The sequence below is a fragment of the Herpailurus yagouaroundi genome, unplaced genomic scaffold, assembly GCF_014898765.1.
Source record: "Herpailurus yagouaroundi ecotype Mexico unplaced genomic scaffold, PumYag 187, whole genome shotgun sequence".
In the NCBI taxonomy this organism is placed as follows: Eukaryota; Metazoa; Chordata; class Mammalia; order Carnivora; family Felidae; genus Herpailurus; species Herpailurus yagouaroundi.
In genome coordinates this window covers 31,641,566-31,660,872 of record NW_024412418.1, presented here as the reverse complement: position 1 = coordinate 31,660,872, position 19,307 = coordinate 31,641,566, and the positions used below count along the sequence as shown (strand labels likewise).

General features: G+C 37.4%; 1 protein-coding gene across 6 annotated transcripts in view; it reads right to left on the bottom strand.

Moving 5' to 3' along the window:
* Window positions 1-19,307, bottom strand: part of UEVLD (UEV and lactate/malate dehyrogenase domains) — a 52,080-nt gene that overhangs the window by 23,757 nt on the left and 9,016 nt on the right. For 5 of the 6 annotated variants that reach the window (XM_040495666.1, XM_040495670.1, XM_040495667.1 and 2 more), the window contains exons 3-7: window positions 16,001-16,066; window positions 10,036-10,199; window positions 6,389-6,524; window positions 4,843-4,961; window positions 1,165-1,267 (exon numbers count right to left, since the gene is read on the bottom strand). In XM_040495666.1, the coding sequence (XP_040351600.1) occupies window positions 1,165-1,267; window positions 4,843-4,961; window positions 6,389-6,524; window positions 10,036-10,199; window positions 16,001-16,066 (588 nt within the window). Of the gene's footprint in view, window positions 1-1,164; window positions 1,268-4,842; window positions 4,962-6,388; window positions 6,525-10,035; window positions 10,200-16,000; window positions 16,067-16,305; window positions 16,419-19,307 lie in introns of those variants that run through there. The other variant, XM_040495668.1, reaches the window with a different exon arrangement.

Sequence of the window (19,307 nt, the reverse complement as noted above, 5' to 3'; positions counted from 1 at the left end):
CCCCTAAAATAAATTTTTAAATAAAAAAGATGAGATAAAACACTTTCCTAACATTTAAAAATTTATTTATTAATGATACAAAATCCTTTTGTTCTTATTGAAACTTATTTTAACAATATATTTTTAGTGAAAGTGATGTGAATTTTTTTAAAATGTTGGTTTAACACTTTGCCATATGCCAAGCGGTAGGTATTATTCTCACTCTACAGATGATAAAACTGAACTTTGAGAGGTTATATAACCTGACAAATGTCAGAACTATAATGTGGCAGAGCTAGGATGCAAACTCCTATCTGTCTAACTCTAAATCCAGTGCTCTTAACCAATATATTATGAGAATGGAAGCAATCAAAGAAAACAAATTTATACTGTAGTATAAGACAAAGACAGAATAAATCCTTCTGACCAATCAGAATGCTATTTGCTCATCTGAATTCTTTTTAATTTAATCAATTACAATCTCTGTATGAATTAGGGTAAGTCATTTCATTTATGTGAATCTTAGTTTCCCAATATGTAAAATGAGGAGCTTCGACTAGATGAACCTTAATGTGCTTTTTAAAACTTCTTTTTAATGTTTATTTATTTTTGATAGAGAGAGACAGAACAAGAGCAGGGGAGGGGCAGAGAGAGAGGGAGACAACAGAATCCGAAGCAGGCTCCAGGCTCTGAGCTGTCAGCATAGAGCCCGACGTGGGGCTTGAACTCATGGACCACAAGATCATGACCTGAGCCGGAGTCAGACCCTCAACTGACTGAGCCACCCAGGCGCCCCTTAATGTGCTTTTTAGCATTAAAATTCTAAGACTCAAGGCACAGAGGATTTTGGGGGTAGTGAAAAATACTATAATGGTAAATACATGTCATTATAGATTTGTCCATATCCACAGAAAGCACAACACCAAGAGTGAACCTTTATGTAAACTACAGATTTGGGATGATAATGATGTATCAAGGTAGGCTTATCAATTGTGCCATCCTGGTGGGGGACGTTGATAACAGGGGAGCCTTCCCATGTGTGGGGGTAAGGGATATACAGGAAACTTTTTGTTCAATGTTGCTGTGAACTTAAAACTGTTCTAAAAAATATATATACTAAAACAATTCTAGGACTCAAATATGAGAGCAAATGAGGCAAAGATCTATTAAGCAGAATAACCAGACCTTTGCTGATCTCCACATTAGGCAGGTTAAAGATGTCAAGGTCCATCACTCCTCCTTTCGTCTCTTCTGAGAGGTCCAAGAGGACCAGTCTGTCTGCAATGCCCTGTACAGTACAATAACAAAAAGAACATACAGCATTACACAAACACAGCCAGTTACTCAATTTCAGTTCATTTAGAAGGAAGCTAAAGGGGAATGCATGGGCCTAAAATGCTCTCTTATGAAGGAAAAATAACACGACAGCAATAAAAGGGACTTGTAAGCAAGAAATTACTATGAACTTGAGTAATGTAATCCTTTAGGCTTGACTAAAAACTGGGATCTAGAAGGACTTAACTAAGAGGTCACAGACGGCAGGTTTCCTTTGATGGAACAATGCGTAATAAAGATGACTTGGTGCACTCAATTTATTTGCTGTCGTTCTTGAGTTTATGTCTTCATTTTGATGTCACAATTTCCATTCTGAAAGTACTTAAGAGTGATTTTTTGGTCTATTTTAGCGCCTCATTTCTAGCATGAAAGTCAATACTAATGCCAAGTTTCTCTTAAAAAAAAAAAAAAGGATAATAGCCATATATCTAAAATAAAATCCTATTATCATGTAGAACTCTCCTCAGAAATCTTGTGGAAAACAGTCCAGGAGCACCTGGGTGGCTCAGTCAGTTGAGCATCCAATTTCAGTTCAGGTCATGATCTTGTGGTTCGTGAATTCAAGCCTCACATCGGGGTTGCTGCTGTCAGCTCAGAGCCCACTTCGGATCCTCTGTCCCTCTCTCTCTGTGCCTCCCACACTTGCGCCTTCCCAAAAATAATATTTAAAAAAAAAAAAAGAAAGAAGGAAAAGGAAAACACTACATATGCTTGTCAATGGCTCCCTGGATACCATGTAAATGATGGCATAGAAACTCCTCAGAATCAGGTTACCTTTGTGAAAGGTCTTTTTCTCAAGTAGTAAGCGGTTTGAGGATCTTTCCTATATTAGAGTGCAGAAGCAAGAGTACCCAGGGATCCAGCAGACTATCAAGCAGAAAGGACAAAAGAAAAGCAATAGGACTCATTAGCTCTGTCACACTGGGCAAGTCACTGAACTTGGCCTTACTTCATGGGGTTATGAAGATTAATTTTGTGACACAGAGCTGGCAGAGAGCAGTCCTTTCTAAACTGTACCTACTAATTTTATTATTGTCAGCCACACTCATAAGACGAATGTAAAAAAAAAAAAAGAAACAAAACTATGAGTTACCATCTTCATTTATGAGACATGCAAAGATCCAAAAGTTAAACATCAAAAGTGTGGGGAAAACAGGCATCCTCACACACTGTGGGTATGAGAATAAACTGGTATAATTGATATGGAGGATAATTTGACAAGTTCTATCAGAATTTAAAAACATAGTAATTCGTTTAATCCATCTATCTCATTTATAGAAATTATCCAACAAGTTTATTAGTACATGTGTAAAAGGATACATTATGTATAAGGTTTTCTTTTTTTTTTTAATGTTTATTTATTTTTGAGAGAGAGAGAGAGAGAGAGAGAGAGAGAGAGAGAGAGAAAGAGAGACAGAGCGCAAGCAGAAGAGGGGCAGAGAGAGAAGAAGACACAGAATCTGAGCAGGCTCCAGGCTCTGAGCTGTCAGCCAGAGCCTGACACGGGGCCCAAACCCATGAATGGTGAGATCATGACCCAAGCTGAAGCTGGACGCTTAAACAACTGAGCCACCCAGACACCCCACGTATAAGGTTTTCAAAAGACAAGACACAACTTAAATGTCCATCAGTAACAACAACAGCAATAATGGTATTGTTATATTATTATAGCAGCACCATTATATGGCATTATTGCAATAATGGTAAACAACAGCAGTATAACATAATGGTTTAGAGAAGAACTTCCCAAGCCTTAAGGGATCAGCATTCAGTAGATCAGTGCAGCACATGGACATGGGGTGGGGGGGGGTTGTTATATGCAGATTTACTTCCATAGGTCTGGGCTGGGGCCTGAGATAATGTAATTCTAAGAAGATCTCAGATGCTGCCAATGCTGCTGGTCTGAAAGTCACATGCTGACAGTAAAGATTTAGAATACAGGCTCCATAAATAAGACTGCTTCACTTCAAATCCTGCCCCCATTTATTAACAGTGTGACTTTGGGCAAGCTGCATAATCTCCCTCTGCCTTCATTTGTAAATTGGCAGTAACCATAACATCTAACCCACAAGGCTGTTGTAAAAATAAGTCAAGTGTCTAGCTGAGTGCCTGGCACTCAATAAGCATTCAGTTAAACGCTAGTTACCGCTGCTACCACCACAACCGACACTATTATGACTACTATTGTATCATAATATTTTATATATTGTACCTTGTATCCAAATATTAATGTTTATAAAGAAAAATGGGAAAAAACTTCCATTTAGACAGCTTACAGACAAAGGAATACTGATAGACTCTTCTAACAGCTGAAGGAACATGACTTTAAGGGACCTTCTTGTACTTACCAAAACCAAATAAAATTGATAAAACTCAGTACTGCTAGGAATGTCAAAAATCAGGTTGATGTGCACACTGTTATCAGCAGCATAAATTAGTTCTGCCCTTCTGAAGCGCAATCTAGCAATATGTAGTTAAGTCCCACAAAGACCATTCGTGCCCTGACTCACTAGTACTGTTTTTGAGACTATGTGTACCTAAAAGAAAATTCAGAGGAGAAAATAAGCAACTTGTAAGGCAATGTTTGTGGAAGCAAAAAGAACTGAAAACAATTCAAATTCAAATTCCAATTAAGAGGGAATAGTGTATTCACATGGATGGTGGAGATGAAACGAAGTCAAAAGTTAGCATATGTTATTCTGTGCAGCCAGCTTTTAAAATTTTCTAGCTCCCTGGATACACTTTAATTACTTGCCGAAGTAGAACCTATCTCCAAGACATATGTGAGTCGGAAATAAGAAGGGAAGAATTTAGATGGCAAACAATCAAATTTTAATAGAAAAGAAAAAATGAAACTCCAGCTACCAAATAAACAGAGAGGGACAGCTATTCTACTGTGGGCTACATCTTGAAATGACAGACACACTGTTACCACGATACTGGGACCCTGGAGCGTCTTCTGAACCTCTCTGGAAGGGAATGTAAGCCTTTCTGCAAATAATTTATATATCAAAGATCTAGTAAAAAGGAGTGATGGAAAAATAAACAAATTGCAAACTAGTGTAAAATATCCACTCAGAAACTATGATCCTAAGAGAAAGTGGAGTTATTACACCAGAAAAGGCAATCTTCAAGAAAAAACTGTTAATTTTAGAAAAAGCTAAAATTAAGTATTATATTAAATAAGAGTTTAATTAAAGTGGCATGACTCAGAAAACACAAAGGAATTTGTGACTAAGTGGGATAAATGTCACGTTGAGGTTTCCCTTGGATAGGATGATGAGCCGATTGTTCAAGTCACTTTTTTAAAGCCTATTCTGTGACTAAGTACTAATTAAGAAGCAATATCCCTGATGAGAGCTTTCAGCTTTTTTTTTTTTTTTTTGCCAACTTACTAAATATATTTGAAGGCAAAGTGAGGTTTTCCCACATGACAAGATGAAGCCATTATTTCTTATATGTTAAACACACACTGCTTAAAAGTGTAGCAATATGATAGATGGATTTATAACCACTGTGCTTACGTACCTTTGCTGAGATTGCTAATGTGCAGGCAATTCCCAGTTCTCCACCTCCAACCACAGTAATTTTATTGACTGTTTTATGCTCATGATTTGCCCAGTTCTTTGAACTTATGTCTGAGACACCTAGAAATAAAAGTGGATTATTATGAGAATTTTAAAATAGTATCAAAAATCTTTTTTAGCATCAAAAAAAAAAATACACCAACCTTCAATAACTTGGACAGAAAACATGGTGCTAGTCTATAAGAAGCACTCAAAAATACTTGAACAAATGAAATGCAAGACAGGAATCTCATTAAATGTTATATTAAATAGAGGCTACCTCCTTAAAAAGGAAAAACCCGGGGCGCCTGGGTGGCGCAGTCGGTTAAGCGTCTGACTTCAGCCAGGTCACGATCTCGCGGTCGGTGGGTTAAAGCCCCGAGTCGGGCTCTGGGCTGATGGCTCAGAGCCTGGAGCCTGTTTCCGATTCTGTGTCTCCCTCTCTCTCTGCCCCTCCCCCGTTCATGCTCTGTCTCTCTCTGTCCCAAAAATAAATAAAAAACGTTGAAAAAAAAATTTAAAAAAAAGAAAAAGAAAAAACCTTTCCAAACATTTAAAAAAATATTATATAAGACTAAAAACTAGGATTTCCAGAATTCTGAAAAACATTCTGATTCTTACTGCTCTGGTCTACAATGCAAAAATGTTTAACGCCTTACTGAAGTTTACAAGCATGGATTTTGCTTTTTGTTCAATGAGAAACACTGAGAATCATAGATTTTCTGGTCCGATATATTGAATGAGGCAAAAAGCCACATAAAAATATAATGAAAAAGTTTGGGATCATTAATATATATCAAATGATTTGGAACAAAACACAAATTATTTTATCTGTCAGTATAAGGGTAATTCTTTTACATTTTAAGAAACCATATTCACTGGAACTATACGGTAACACACTGATAAATGTGTACAAATTTTTGATTCAACACAGATATACATAGCTACATGAATATATTTACTTATAGAAATCTAGTAGCAGCGGGCGCCTGGATGGCTCAGTGGGTTTAGAGTCAGATTCTTGATTTTGGCTCAGGTCATGTTGTCATGGTTCATGGGATCGAGCCCCATGTCAGGCTTTGGGCTGACAGCATGGAGCCTGCTTGAGATTCTCTCTCTCCCTCTCTCTCTCTCTCTCTGCCCCTCCCTTGCTCAAGCTTTCTCTCTCTCTCGAAATAAATATTTAAAAAAAAATTTTTTTTAATGTTTATTTATTTTTAAGAGAGAGACAGAGCGTGAGTGGGGGAGGGACAGAGAGAGAAGGAAGACACAGAATCCAAAGCAGGCTCCAGGCTCTGAGCCGTCAGCACAGAGCCTGACGTGGGGCTCGAACCCACCAACCGCGAGATCACCACCTGAGCCGAAGTCAGACGTTCAACCGACTGAGCCACCCAGATGCTCCAAAATAAGTATTTTTTTTTTTTTTAAAGAAAAAGAAAGCAAGAGCAGGGAGTAAAGGATATTAGAAATTGTAAACTCATAACTCTCTGATTAACAAAAATACAAACCTTCAGTGATTTTTGCAATATAGGCTAGCAAGTCTACCTGCCGTGCCTCATCAGACGACGGTAGAGAATACAGGGGAAGTTCCTCTTGAAACTTGGCAATCATTTCTTTAATTAGTCCAACAATGACAGACTTAGGCTGCAGAATACACACAAAGGGAAAAGTGATGCAAAGATTTTGCTCAAGAATACCACCTTATTAACCTATGCATTGTTAAAGAGTTAACCCAAAGAAAGTTTTGCATTATGCTCTTATTTTTTGAAAATTATCATACAAATTCGATGATACTTTTAACTGAAAAGTTACTTAATTCTTTTACCTGAAAACTAGAGAAATGCTAATCCAGCTCACCAAAAGATGGGAACATAGCATGACTATGCTTACTAGCAGAGTACCTATATTCAGGAACAGTCTTTTTTTGAACTTTTTATTTTGAAATTATTGCGGACTTACAGAAAAGTCACAACAATAGTACAAAGAATTTTCATAATACTCTTCACCCAGGTCGCTCAAATGTTAACATTTTAACACATATATTTTCTCAGTCTGTGTCCCTCTACATATTCTTCTGAACAAACTGAGAATAAATTGTAGATCTGATACCTTTTCACCCCTAAATACTTTAGTATGTATTTCCTAAAAGAAAAAACAAAACAGACATTCTCCTATGTAAGCATTATCAAATCAGAAAAGTGACACTGATAAAATAGTATCTAATCCAGTACTGTTTCTTTTAATTTATTAAGCAACCTTAGTGAAATTCACTTAACCTCTCTGAGCTTCAGGGTTATCAGCAATATAATATGAATAATAAATCCCAAGTGGCTATCATGAGAAACAAATGCATGCAAACATATGCTGTGAGTATAAAATATTTATTAGTATTGAAAATATTTAGCAGTTTGCTTATTTTGAAAAGGATTTAATTTCCCGAAGTCTGAGAGATTCATTACTTATATATTAAGAGGATGAAGCTATTAGGATCAAAAGCTCAAACACCTCTGAAGACCAAGCAGAGAACATAATGTGGGAAGCTGGCAAGTTTAAGAACATTTGGGGAGATGGTTATTGAGACAAACTGGAGTGTACATACAGGCATTCAAATTCGTATTAAGAGCAAAACAAACCCACTTTTCTGTTCAACAAAACTCTGAATTTCTTGGGGAAAACATCTGCAATCTTTGGCCTAGACAGCCTCTAGATTCCTTCCAGCTCCAAAATTCTATGTAATTCTATCACATAATTATAATTCCAACTACGTGAGGAACTTAAAGTTACTGCAGTACTTTTAACTAGGGCAATTTAAGACTAGTTTTAGCTTAAAAAAAAAAAAAAGACTAGTTTTAGCTCATAATAAAGAGGCTCAGAATAGTAAAGTGAAATCAATAGTGTCTGAACTCAAATCAAATACAACCTCAACTAGGTTAATAGGGCTATCTCTAAGTATTTATTAAACAAACAAAACTATGAAAAGAGATGCCAATGAAAACCAGAAAAAGGGAACTGGAAAGATGAATTCCCACAACAGGGAACAGATGTCAAAATATCGTTTGAGGATAGCTGGGGGGGGGGGGGGGGGGGCGGAAAGAAGGGTAAAAATGGCTGAAGGCGATAAACAATTAAAAAAAGAAGGAACCTAGGGGCGCCTGGGTGGCTCAGTCGGTTGTGCATCTGACTCTGGCTCAGGTCATGATCTCACGGTTCATTAGTTCGAGCCCTGCATTGGGCTCTGTGCTGATGGCCTGGAGCTCGGAACCTGCTTCAGATTCTGTGTCTCCCTCTCTCTCTGCCCCTCTGCCACTCACACTCTGACTCTCTCTCTCTCAAAAATAAACAAACATTAAAAAAAATTTTTTTAAAAAGCAACATAAGTGATCAATATATGAAAAATACTTTAATTTCTCAAATAATCAAACAACTAAACATTAAGATATCATTTTTGTCCCCCCAATGGATAAATTTTTATTATGCCCTATTCATCACATTAAACTGGCAATCCTATTAAATAAAATCACCACATAATGCAAATGATGTACAAATTCATAAAGTAAAAGATCAATGTTCCTGCACCTAAACTCCACTACCAACCACTTGGTGTTCATCCCTTCTTGTATTTTTTTCTTCTTTTTAAAGGTTTTACATATATGAAAAATAGAGAAAACTGTAAAAACAAAGTAAAACGTGTCCATAATTGCATGCTTTTTCACAGGATGTATATAAAACAAAAAGTGATAATCCTAACACCATCCTTTACTCTAATCTCACTTGACTCAACATATTCCTGATCTCCTTCAGGGATCTCTGGTCCTCCTGCCCTACAATTTTCTAGGTATATATATATATATTATAAATTATCCTTTCATAAAGATCTTAATTACTTATAAAAATGAGAACATATTGTACATCCTTGTAAGTAAATATATAGAGATAAGCAAAGGTTTGTTTTGCTTAAATGATAATACCTTCTGGTTAGGGCAAGAGTGCTGGAAAAGTGGCATTCTACACTGATTTCAAGTGATGGTAGAAATACATTTTGTCTACCTTCTGGAGGCCAAGTTGGCAATATGTAAGAATAGCCTTCAAAATATTTCTAAGCTTTGATTCAGTAATTTCATTCCTAGAGATTTTTCATTAGGAAATTATTAAATATTTATAATGTATACACATTTATGCTTATATGTATTTATATTTGAGGATGCTTATCATTAAATTTCTAACAACAGAGCAATCTGTAAATATATTATGCCAATATCCTTATGCTAGATCATCAGGCAACCAATTAAAGACCATGTATTTTGAACAGATTGTTTAATATGAGACATGCTCAATATAATAATGGTAGATGAAAAATACAGAAAACAAAATTACATAATGTGAGAAATTTAAAGCAAATAAACTAGTTACATATATCATTACAAAATTACACAATGTGAGAACTTTCAAGCAAATAAACTAATTACATATATCATTGTGAATGCATTTTTAAAACTTAATGCTCAGTTAAAACAAAACATGTAATAAAAGATTATATACAGTATGATTCAATTTACATAAAGGTCAAAAACAGGCAAAACAAAAAATACATTCTTTTTTTATTTAAGTTTTTCTTTATTTTGAGAGAGCAAAAGAGAGAGGGGGCATGTAGGGAGAAGCAGAGAGAGAGGGAGAGAGAGAGAATCCCAAGCAGGTTCTGCACTGTCAGCACAGAGGCAAATGAGGAGCTTGAACTCACAAACTGTGAGATCATGACCTGAGCCAAAGTCGGATACTTAACCAACTGACTCCCCCAGGCCCTCCCAAGACTATAAATATATACATATATTACATAAAAATCTTTAATAAGGAGGGACTAGGAAATAATGCCCAATATCTTGCTAGTAGCTTTTCATGTGCTTTATAAGCAGTAAACAACTATAAAAAGAGAGGGAGCAAATAATAGTTGGCTCCAGACCTGTGCTTCATGCGGGCTGCTGTCTGTCACTGGGGTTCTGGAACCTAGGTGACTCTAGGGAGTTCAATTTAAAATTACTTTCAAAGACCATATGAGGAGTGTCATTAAAAGAAAATTCACTTATTTGTACCATGAGAAAAATAATTTGTACCACCAGAAAAATAAAAACTTTTACAAGAAAATCCAAATTGATCTTACATGGCTCCAGTTTTGAAGATAGGGCAAGTATATTCTGCCTTGAGCATCCACATGTTTTCCAACTGAGACACCCATATTTGCAGTTGGCTTTAAGAAGCAAATGGGGGGAGCAAAAGGGTGGGAATCCAAGATCCACAAACGAATTGGTATGTTGTATGTATTACCTATTTGAGACAAAATAAACACATCTTCAAATAATGATGAAGCATATACATTATATTTATGGTACAGCTAGGTGGCATCTTAAGACCTGTAGTCAAGTGCATATATAAAGAATTTACATAAATCGAGGCCTACTTCTCCATTTTCATGTTCCCATTAAAGCAGCAGCATAACATCTGAAGAAATTTAATTAAGACAATGGCCAGCTCATCCAATTCAATTCAATAATATTTACAGGACCTATTGTACCAGGAGTCTGGGATACAGTATCTTCTCTATGTAACCTCTTTGCCCCACCCAAGCAGAGCTATTGTACCTTTCTTTAAAGGTAGTGGACACTTTTATTTTTATACTTATTCTGCATTGAAGTTACTTGCCTGCAGATCTGTGTCTCCTTTTACACAGTAAACTTCCAGAGGGTTAGGTATTATTCATTTCTATTTTCCCCACACCAAGTATAGAGCCCAACATACTGATTGCTCAATAAAGGTTTCCTATATGCATAAGAATAAGTGAATGAATAAACACATGAAAAATTAATGAATTAACAAAGACGAATTGGATACATTTGATACTGACCTGCAAATTACTCACTAACTGTCATCAAGCTGGGTTAGATCACAGAACTTAGAGCTGAAAAGAACCTTAAGCATCACCTTGCCCAGTGTACTGAGAGACAGGAACTTGAGTGCATGATCTTCCAACCACACACGTGTAATGTCATGACTACTGAGAGCCAAAATCTCTGACGGCTCTGGTTGCCAGGAAGCCCAAATCTACGACCTAATGAAAGTGTAAAAACTAAACTTAAACTAGAAATCTGATCAACTCCATTAGCTGTATCTATTGTATCTCCTGATGGTCAATTCCTGCACTCACAGTCTGACTGCATGTCTTTCACTATACTTACAAACATGGCTGCTCGGGACCAAGAATGCCTACGTTTAAATCCTAGTTTCACCCACGACTACTAGCTGTATGATTTTAGGCCAGTTATTTAACTTGGCTGTGCCTCAATTCCTTCCTCTATAAAATGGAAATAGTAATAATAGCTCCTACCCCATAGGGTTGTTGTAAGGATGAAATTAGTTGAGGTATGTAAGATGCTTAGAACAGTACATCATATGGTAAGTACCATGAAGGGTTGGCAATTTTTGCAATTTACTTCAAACCCATGTTGAAGGTTTAACTATAGGGCAGGTATAAATAAAAAAGTATTGTTTTCTACTGAAATCTTTTTCTTGCTAAGAAAATCATCCTTCCACTGACAGCTACTTTTCTCATCTTGTTTCTTCCTCTAAGGATACAACAATACTCAACCCTGTATGCACATTAGAAACACTCAAGAAACTTGGAAACATACCAATACCTATGCCACCCTCCCAGTTTCTGATCCAATGGGATGGGGTATGGACAACATTTTTTAAAAGCTTCCCATGTAATGCTAATGTGCAACTAAGATTGCAAATCAGTATTATAGAAATGCCCTAATACTTGTTGGTCTATTATTTTATATCAGCAGTACTGAGAACAACACTCCTCTTCTATTTTCGTCTAAGTATTAAAAAAATTTTCTTAATTGAGATATAACTGACATATAACATAACAGTTTCACCGTACAACATAATGATTTGATATTTGTACATATTGCAAGATGATCACTACAATAAGTCTAGTTAACATCTGTCACCATAGTGTCTAAGTATTTACTATTTGGCTATCGGCATAGCTACTGATCCATAGATAATTCTGATTATAAAGTCATGTGATTGTAGCACCACAAAGTGACTGACAGGTACTGAGACACCATCAAATTTCTCCAAAAGCAGTTATTCTGTCTAACGTTACATACTCTCTAGAGAGTGTTTTTCAGATAGTGGTCGCAATAAATGGGTCACAAAATTAATTTAGTGGGCTGCAAGCAATATTTTCAAATGGAATTGAAAAGAAAATAGAATACATGACAGGTATTATGGTGTTTCTTTTTTTCTAATTTACTTTTGAGAGAGAGAGAAAGAGAGATAGGGAGAGGGAGAATCCCAAGCAGGCTCCACATGGTCAGTGCAGAGCCCAATGTGTGGCTCAAACCCGCAAACTGTGAGATCGTGACCTGAGCTGAAATCAAGAGTCAGATGCTTAAACGACTGAGCCACCCAGGCACCCCTGGCAGTTTCATATATTAATGTACATATGTACATTACATGTACATATAATGCACATGTACTCACATGTACACATATGAGTGCGTGCACATGCATGTGTGCTAGCTGTGTCTATAAAAGTACAGTATTTCTTATTGTGGGTCACAGTCAAGGCATTTGAAAGCCACTGTTCTAGGCCATGCAAATTTTCTTGTTACATAATATAGCTGGAGTAGCCAAATCTCCATGGTGTCGCTTTCTGTGTTAAGTACCACACATTAAAGAAAAGGAAAGAAATGTCTATTGATGGTATCTTCCTAGTTGATCAAGGATCTGCTGCCCCCATCAATGCTCTTCCCCAGCAGCATTCATGCATTTTACTAGCCCATACCTCGCGAAGCAACTGGTGAGCCTGATTCCCATGTCCAACTGGTAAGATTTCACTACTGGTGTTCTGCTCTCTTCTTCCTTTCTTCTTTCCCATTCTTTTCTGTCAGCCACTGCCCTGCCTCATTCCCTGCCCACTTAGCTTTCGGGAATTCATTACCAAAGAGTCAGAAATCCTGGTAGAGTCCTCAGATCTGAAGTAATTATATCATAAAAATATAATTTAAGTTAGCTGTAAATAAAATTCAGATGGGTATCACTTATTAAGATGATACACATCTCTCAAGTACAGTGGATGAATAAAAAGCATCATCATAACCTTCACACAATCTTGGAGAGATAATAAATGATTCAGAAAATGTCTGCAGATACACATAAGGAAATATCAATGGAAGATTCATCTGGGGAATAGGACTGGGTAGGAGGTTAGTTATAAGCTTAACCTCATCCCTTCTCAATTTTTAAGTTTTTTTTTTTTTTTTAGCACAAGTATGTATTATTATTATACTAATAAAACTAAGAACTGAAAGAAATACAGGATTAAGCATTACGTGCCAGGCACTATGCCAAGAGCTTTACTTATGGTAATTCACTTAATCCTCATAATTCTGGAGTTAGTATCTATTATTGTAACATTTTACAAATTCTGGAGTTAGTATCTATTATTGTAACATTCTGACCTCTGATCAGCAGGAAGTAACTAATATGGATCACAAAGAGTTGATATAATTCTACTCAAAAGCAAAGAAAAAAGAATGTACTGCAAAAAAAAAAAAAAAAAAAAAAACAAAAACAAAAGGTACTTCGGTACCATTACTACCTTGGAAGATCCAGCTTAAGGATCAATGAAATAACTCCTCGGCTTTAGGAAATGCAGAACGCCAATGAGGGGCATTTTACCAATGACATTAAAATAGGATTTATGCCCTCCTGTTACCCCCTCACACTATCTTTGAAACCGAAATGCTATTAAGCAGTGATTCACTTGATGAGCTCCTCTGTTAATATATAATTACCCTTGACATCACTGGGGTGGGTAAGAATTGGGAATGAAATCAGTCAACCAATCACTGGGGTGGGCAATAATTCTCTCTCTCTCTAACATCTAATCATAATAAATGCAGAACACAAGTAATGGGGAACAGGTCTGAGTAAAGTTTTCTAGGCAGCCAGAAAAGAGTCTGAGAGTTTGGCAGGAGAGGAACAAGAAGGAAAATAAAAATCAATTCTGCCATTTCTGCAGAGCCCAGCTCACTGTTCATCTACTTCCATCTCGAACCATATTCTTATGTATAAAAACCAAACTGAGGGGTGCCTGGGTGGCTCAGTCAGTTAAGTGGCCGACTTCGGCTCAGGTCATGACCTCGCAGTCCGTGAGTTCGAGCCCCACGTCAGGCTCTGGGCTGACAGCTCAGAGCCTGGAGCCTGTTTCAGATTCTGTGTCTCCCTGTCTCTGACCCTACCCTGTTCATGCTCTGTCTCTCTCTGTCTCAAAAATAAATAAACGTTAAAAAAAATTTTTTTTTAATAAAAAAAATAAAAACCAAACTGAATTCTTACGCATTTCCTATGCCAAAGGAGGTGTCACAGTGGGACATAAACAGTGGCAGAATAACACATGAGTGAACCTCACGCAGTGAGTGATCATGGAAGGGCAGAAATTAAGAAGGGTTTGTTAACAGTCTAGGACCATAATGAAATACCTACTTTGAAAAAAGTCCCCCAAAATACAGCTCCTTGGTGTCTTTTGGGCAGTGTCTTCCTATAATACAGTGCTGAGTTTTTTGTGAAGGAGCAAATTCCACCATTCTCTCCCCATTTGTTTTCAGGTCCTCCTCATCCCTTTTTAGTTACCTCCTCTCTCAACTGCCCAGCAAATTCATTTATTACTAAGCCCCTTCAGTCAGTAATCAAATAAACTCAACCATGCAACAAATATTTACCAGGTATTTTCTATAAACACAGCACTATGTATTAGTAATTTGGGATATTAACCCTCTTGGGATTATAGACCAGGAATAGGTTTTTAGTGGTAGGATTTCAGACACCCCTTCAGAGACATCTATTAGAACCAAAGCTTCACTGGTTTTCTTCACATCATACCACATAAGCAATCACCTATAATACCTACCTGAAAGGTTAGTCGTCTCGAACACTGATAGAAGTAGGTTTGGACAAATAGGAAGAGTTAAGAATGGGGGAACTAGCGATTTTTTGTTTGTTTGTTTGTTTTTTGGCAAACACTTAGCTATCACTTGATAGCAGGCAGATCACTTGAAAATATGATGCCTTCTTTGAGTTTTAATGGCCCCCAATTTCCTACTGGAGTTTCAAGTTACAGTCTGATACAAGCAGTGTGGTTTTAGGTAAATCGCTTGACTAGGCTAAGACTGAGTTTCACCCATACAATGGGGACATCATACAGAGGGAAACGGAGAGGATCAAAACATTGATGTAATGGAGAAGAAGGTGTGATCCTTGCATTTTGCTATGGAAAGCAAAGAGAACGGTCCATAAAATCAGGCCTGTCTCTGTGTAGGGGCCCAGGGCAGGCTGCCCCAAGATGGGCCACTTTGGCACAAAGATTATTTTGAGTTAAAAGTAATCAAAACTTGGCAGATTCAGGAAAAGCTTTCTTCCTCCCTCTCAACTGCCTAAATTACAATGGGAGGAAGAGCCTGTACCTGGAAGAGAGCTATTAAAGGAGACTCCCCTTTACCTAGAGTTTAGCTGCATAACAGGGCAACCTTTGTTTTTCCAAGTATCTCCTTTCCCTTCTTGCTAGTGGTCTTTCTCCCTTTTGTGTCTGCAGGCCCCTCCCCTCTCCTTAGCTCAGATAAGCTTCATGCTCCCTCACTGTCCTCGGAATCTCATGTCTGTGTGGATTCCCCACTACGCACACCTACTAAATTTCATTTTCTCCTGTTAACCTGTCTTATGTCAATTTGATTCTAAGTCCAGCTGGAAGGACTACAGGGCAGAGGAAGGTCTTCCTCCCCAACATCTGTCTTACTCTCCTCTGTACCCCAGCACCTAGCAGACTAGTGGGAACATAGTTGATACTCGTTAAGTATTTTTTGAACTGAATTGAATTTGTTGATATTAATCTAGGCCACCTTGAATGGGACAGCATTCTGCTATATGCAGTAAGGTTCTGTGTACATTATGTTATATGTGAAAATACTTTAGAGAATGTTATGGAACTAAACAAATGTAAGCTCTTGTTAAACTGTTCTTTTACAAAATTCCCACATTTTCTCAACTTCCACACTTACCATGGTACATCACAGGAATAGTGCCAGTGAAATTCAGCAGGTCTTTCTGGGAACTATCTTTGAACACTGGAAGAAAAATAAAAGCCCCAAAATGTACACTCAAAAGTAGAAAAAACTGTATGAAAGTTTACGCACACACAGACCCACATACAGAAGCACACCTAATTTTTAAGGTTCATCATCTAGGCATCTGTAACTATGTTGACAAGGGGAGATTACCACATACTTGGCTTTTCTTAGAAAGCCAAGAGGATAGCTGAAAGCACAGAAGGCTTTGATACAGAAACTCCAGATTCTAGACCTACTTTCCCCACTTAGACACATGCAGCTTTACTGTTGAAGCTGTTACTTGAATCCCTTTGACCTTCAGTTTCATCATCTATAAAATAAAGAAAGCAAGACTACATCATAAAGTGGTCATAAGGATCAAATGTGATAATGTGAAAACATACTTAAGAACTTTAGGACCATAGGGGTGCCTGGGTAGCTTGGCTGGTTGAGCATATGACTTTGGCTTAGGTCATAATCTCGAGGTTCGTGACTTCAAGCCCCACATCAGGCTCGCTGCTTATCAGCACAGAGCCTGCTTCAGATCCTCTATCTCCCTCTCGCTGCCCCTCCCCACTTAAGAGTGCGCTCTCTCTCCTCTCTCTCAAAAATAAACATATAAAAAAAAGTTTAGGACTATAAAACTCAGGGACACCATCAAATAACTGTCACATATTGTTGCATCCACACGACTCCTGAAACAGAATGCTACGGGCACCAGTGACAGTCACAACAAAGTTTATTACAATGAGAGGCAAGGCCGACCGATCGGGACCAACACTCTTGATAAGAGTGCGGCCTCGAACAGCCGGGGTACAGAGTTTATAACCGATCACATCGTTTTATCATCACCTGGGAACAGAACAAAGAAACAGTTTCCAGATGAGTTAGAAACAGCTGCCTAATGAGGTGTTTATTTTAGACTTTCTGCCTCTAAGTTGCAACCAGTGGATCTCCTTGACCCTGCCTCTGATGCTCTTTTTTTTGAACTTTTGTTTCCTTAATTGGTGAAGCCTAATTTACAAGAGTATGAGGCTAGTTTACAAGAGCAAAGCAAGGCTGTTATCTCTCAACCTTCAGTGTCAACACAAAGCTGTTATTTTTCAAGCTAAGCGTTAGCCCTACACTACAATTTAACCCTTACAATATAAAAGTTATAATCATTTTCAGATACCAGACTCCAACTTTACAATTTTAAGATTTTATAATTTTATAATCTTTAGATGCAATTAAGAAAAAAAAAAGTTAGCTTTATTTTTTTTAAGCTCACTTATTTTGAGAGAGAGAGAGAGAGAGAGAGAGAGAGAGAGAGAGAGAGAGCGCGAGAGCACACAAGCAGGCCAGGGGAGAGGGAGAGGGAGAAAGAGAATCCCAAGCAGGGTCTGTGCTGATAGCTCTGTGCTAATGGTGAGATCATGACCTAAGTCAAAATCAAGAGTCTGTCACTCAACCAACTGAGCCACCCAGGTGCCTCTGTAACTTTCAACTTAGTTTCACTTATCTTATTGATTTATGGCTTAAATAAGTAAGATTTTTTTTAAAGGAGTACACTAGCTAGAATGATCACCAGGTATTGTATGTAAGTACTGAATCACTAAATTGTACACCTGAAACTAATATTACATTGTATGTTAACTAACAGGAATTTAAATAAAAACTTAAAAAAATATCTTATTGGTTTTGTTAATGTTAAAAGTGTATATGTCTGTAGAAATCTATTAAGTTACCGAAACATGAACTAAAGTGTAAGACTCGCCCATAATTCCTTTATGGAAAGACAACCATTTAGCATATTCTTCCGAAGGCCTTTTTAAAAATTCATAAACTTTTGGGACGCCTGGGTGGCTCAGTCAGTTGAACGTCCAACATCGGCTCAAGTCATGATCTCATCGTTTGTGGGTTCAAGCCCCGTGTCAGGCTCTGTGCTGACAGCTCAGAGCCTGGAGCCTGCTTCAGATTCTGGGTCTCCCTCTCTCTCTGCCCCTCCCCCGCTAGTGCTGTCTCTCTCTCTCTCTCTCTCTCTCTCTCTCAAAAATAAGTAAACATTGGGGCGCCTGGGTGGCTCAGTCGGTTAAGCGGCCGACTTCGGCTCAGGTCATGATCTCACGGTCCGTGAGTTTGAGCCCCGCGTCAGGCTCTGTGCTGCCAGCTCAGAGCCTGGAGCCTGGAGCCTGTTTCAGATTCTGTGTCTCCCTCTCTCTGACCCTCCTCTGTTCATGCTCTGTCTCTCCCAAAAATAAAATAAAGTGTTAAAAAAAAAATAAGTAAACATTAAAAAAATTCATAAACTTTTTTTTACATATGAAATTGTATCACACAGTCTGTTCTGTGAACTTTTTACTTATTTAATTCATTCATTTTTATTCTCTTTGATTCCTATTGTAAATAACACAATTATTATACTTTAAGTTTTATTTAGAAATTGTTTTTAATTTTGTCTTAACTCACAGCTTGGGTTGTAAAAAAATATGTAAGATAATGTAGATAAAACATTTGGAAACATATCTGGCATTCAATAAAAAGTAGCTGTCATATCCCCGATCCCACTCATTTATGCAGCACCAAATAATGAGGTGCTAATCAAGAGAGGCCAGTCACAGATGGGCTAGAATTTAATAATTTCTTCCACATGTGAAATTAACTAGCTATCCCTAAGAAATACTTCAATAACTCCTCAAAATTTCTAATATATAAATCTGAATTAGATACATTTCTAACTAATTCTAATATAAAACATTCCCATGGAATATAAATAAGTTTTTGAAAACCATGTGTTGTGACTAATTTCTGGGTCCTAAAATCAATTTTGTGAATCTCAATTAGCATTTGTCTTTGAATGAAATGGAATGGAATAGAAAATGCCAGAGTGTACACACTATTTCAGTTATGTGTCTATGGAGTCAGGATATAAAATGCATTAAAAAAATTTTTTTTAAATGTTTATTTATTTTTGAGAGAGACAGAGTGTAAGCGGGGGAGGGGCAGAGAAAGAGGGAGACAGAATCCAAAACAGGTTCCAGGCTCTGAGCTGTCAGCACAGAGCCTGACATGGGGCTTGAACCCATGAACCATAAGACCATGACCTGAGCCAAAGTTGGTCACTCAACCGACTGAGCCGTGCAGGGGCCCCTAAAATGCATTTTCAAGCGTGATTTGTGGTCAGAAATTTTAAAAGACAGTGAAGTAAAATCTTTCTTAGGTAACTATAAGTGAACAAGATAACTAAAACTTTTGTTATTAATAATTCAGACTCAACCAT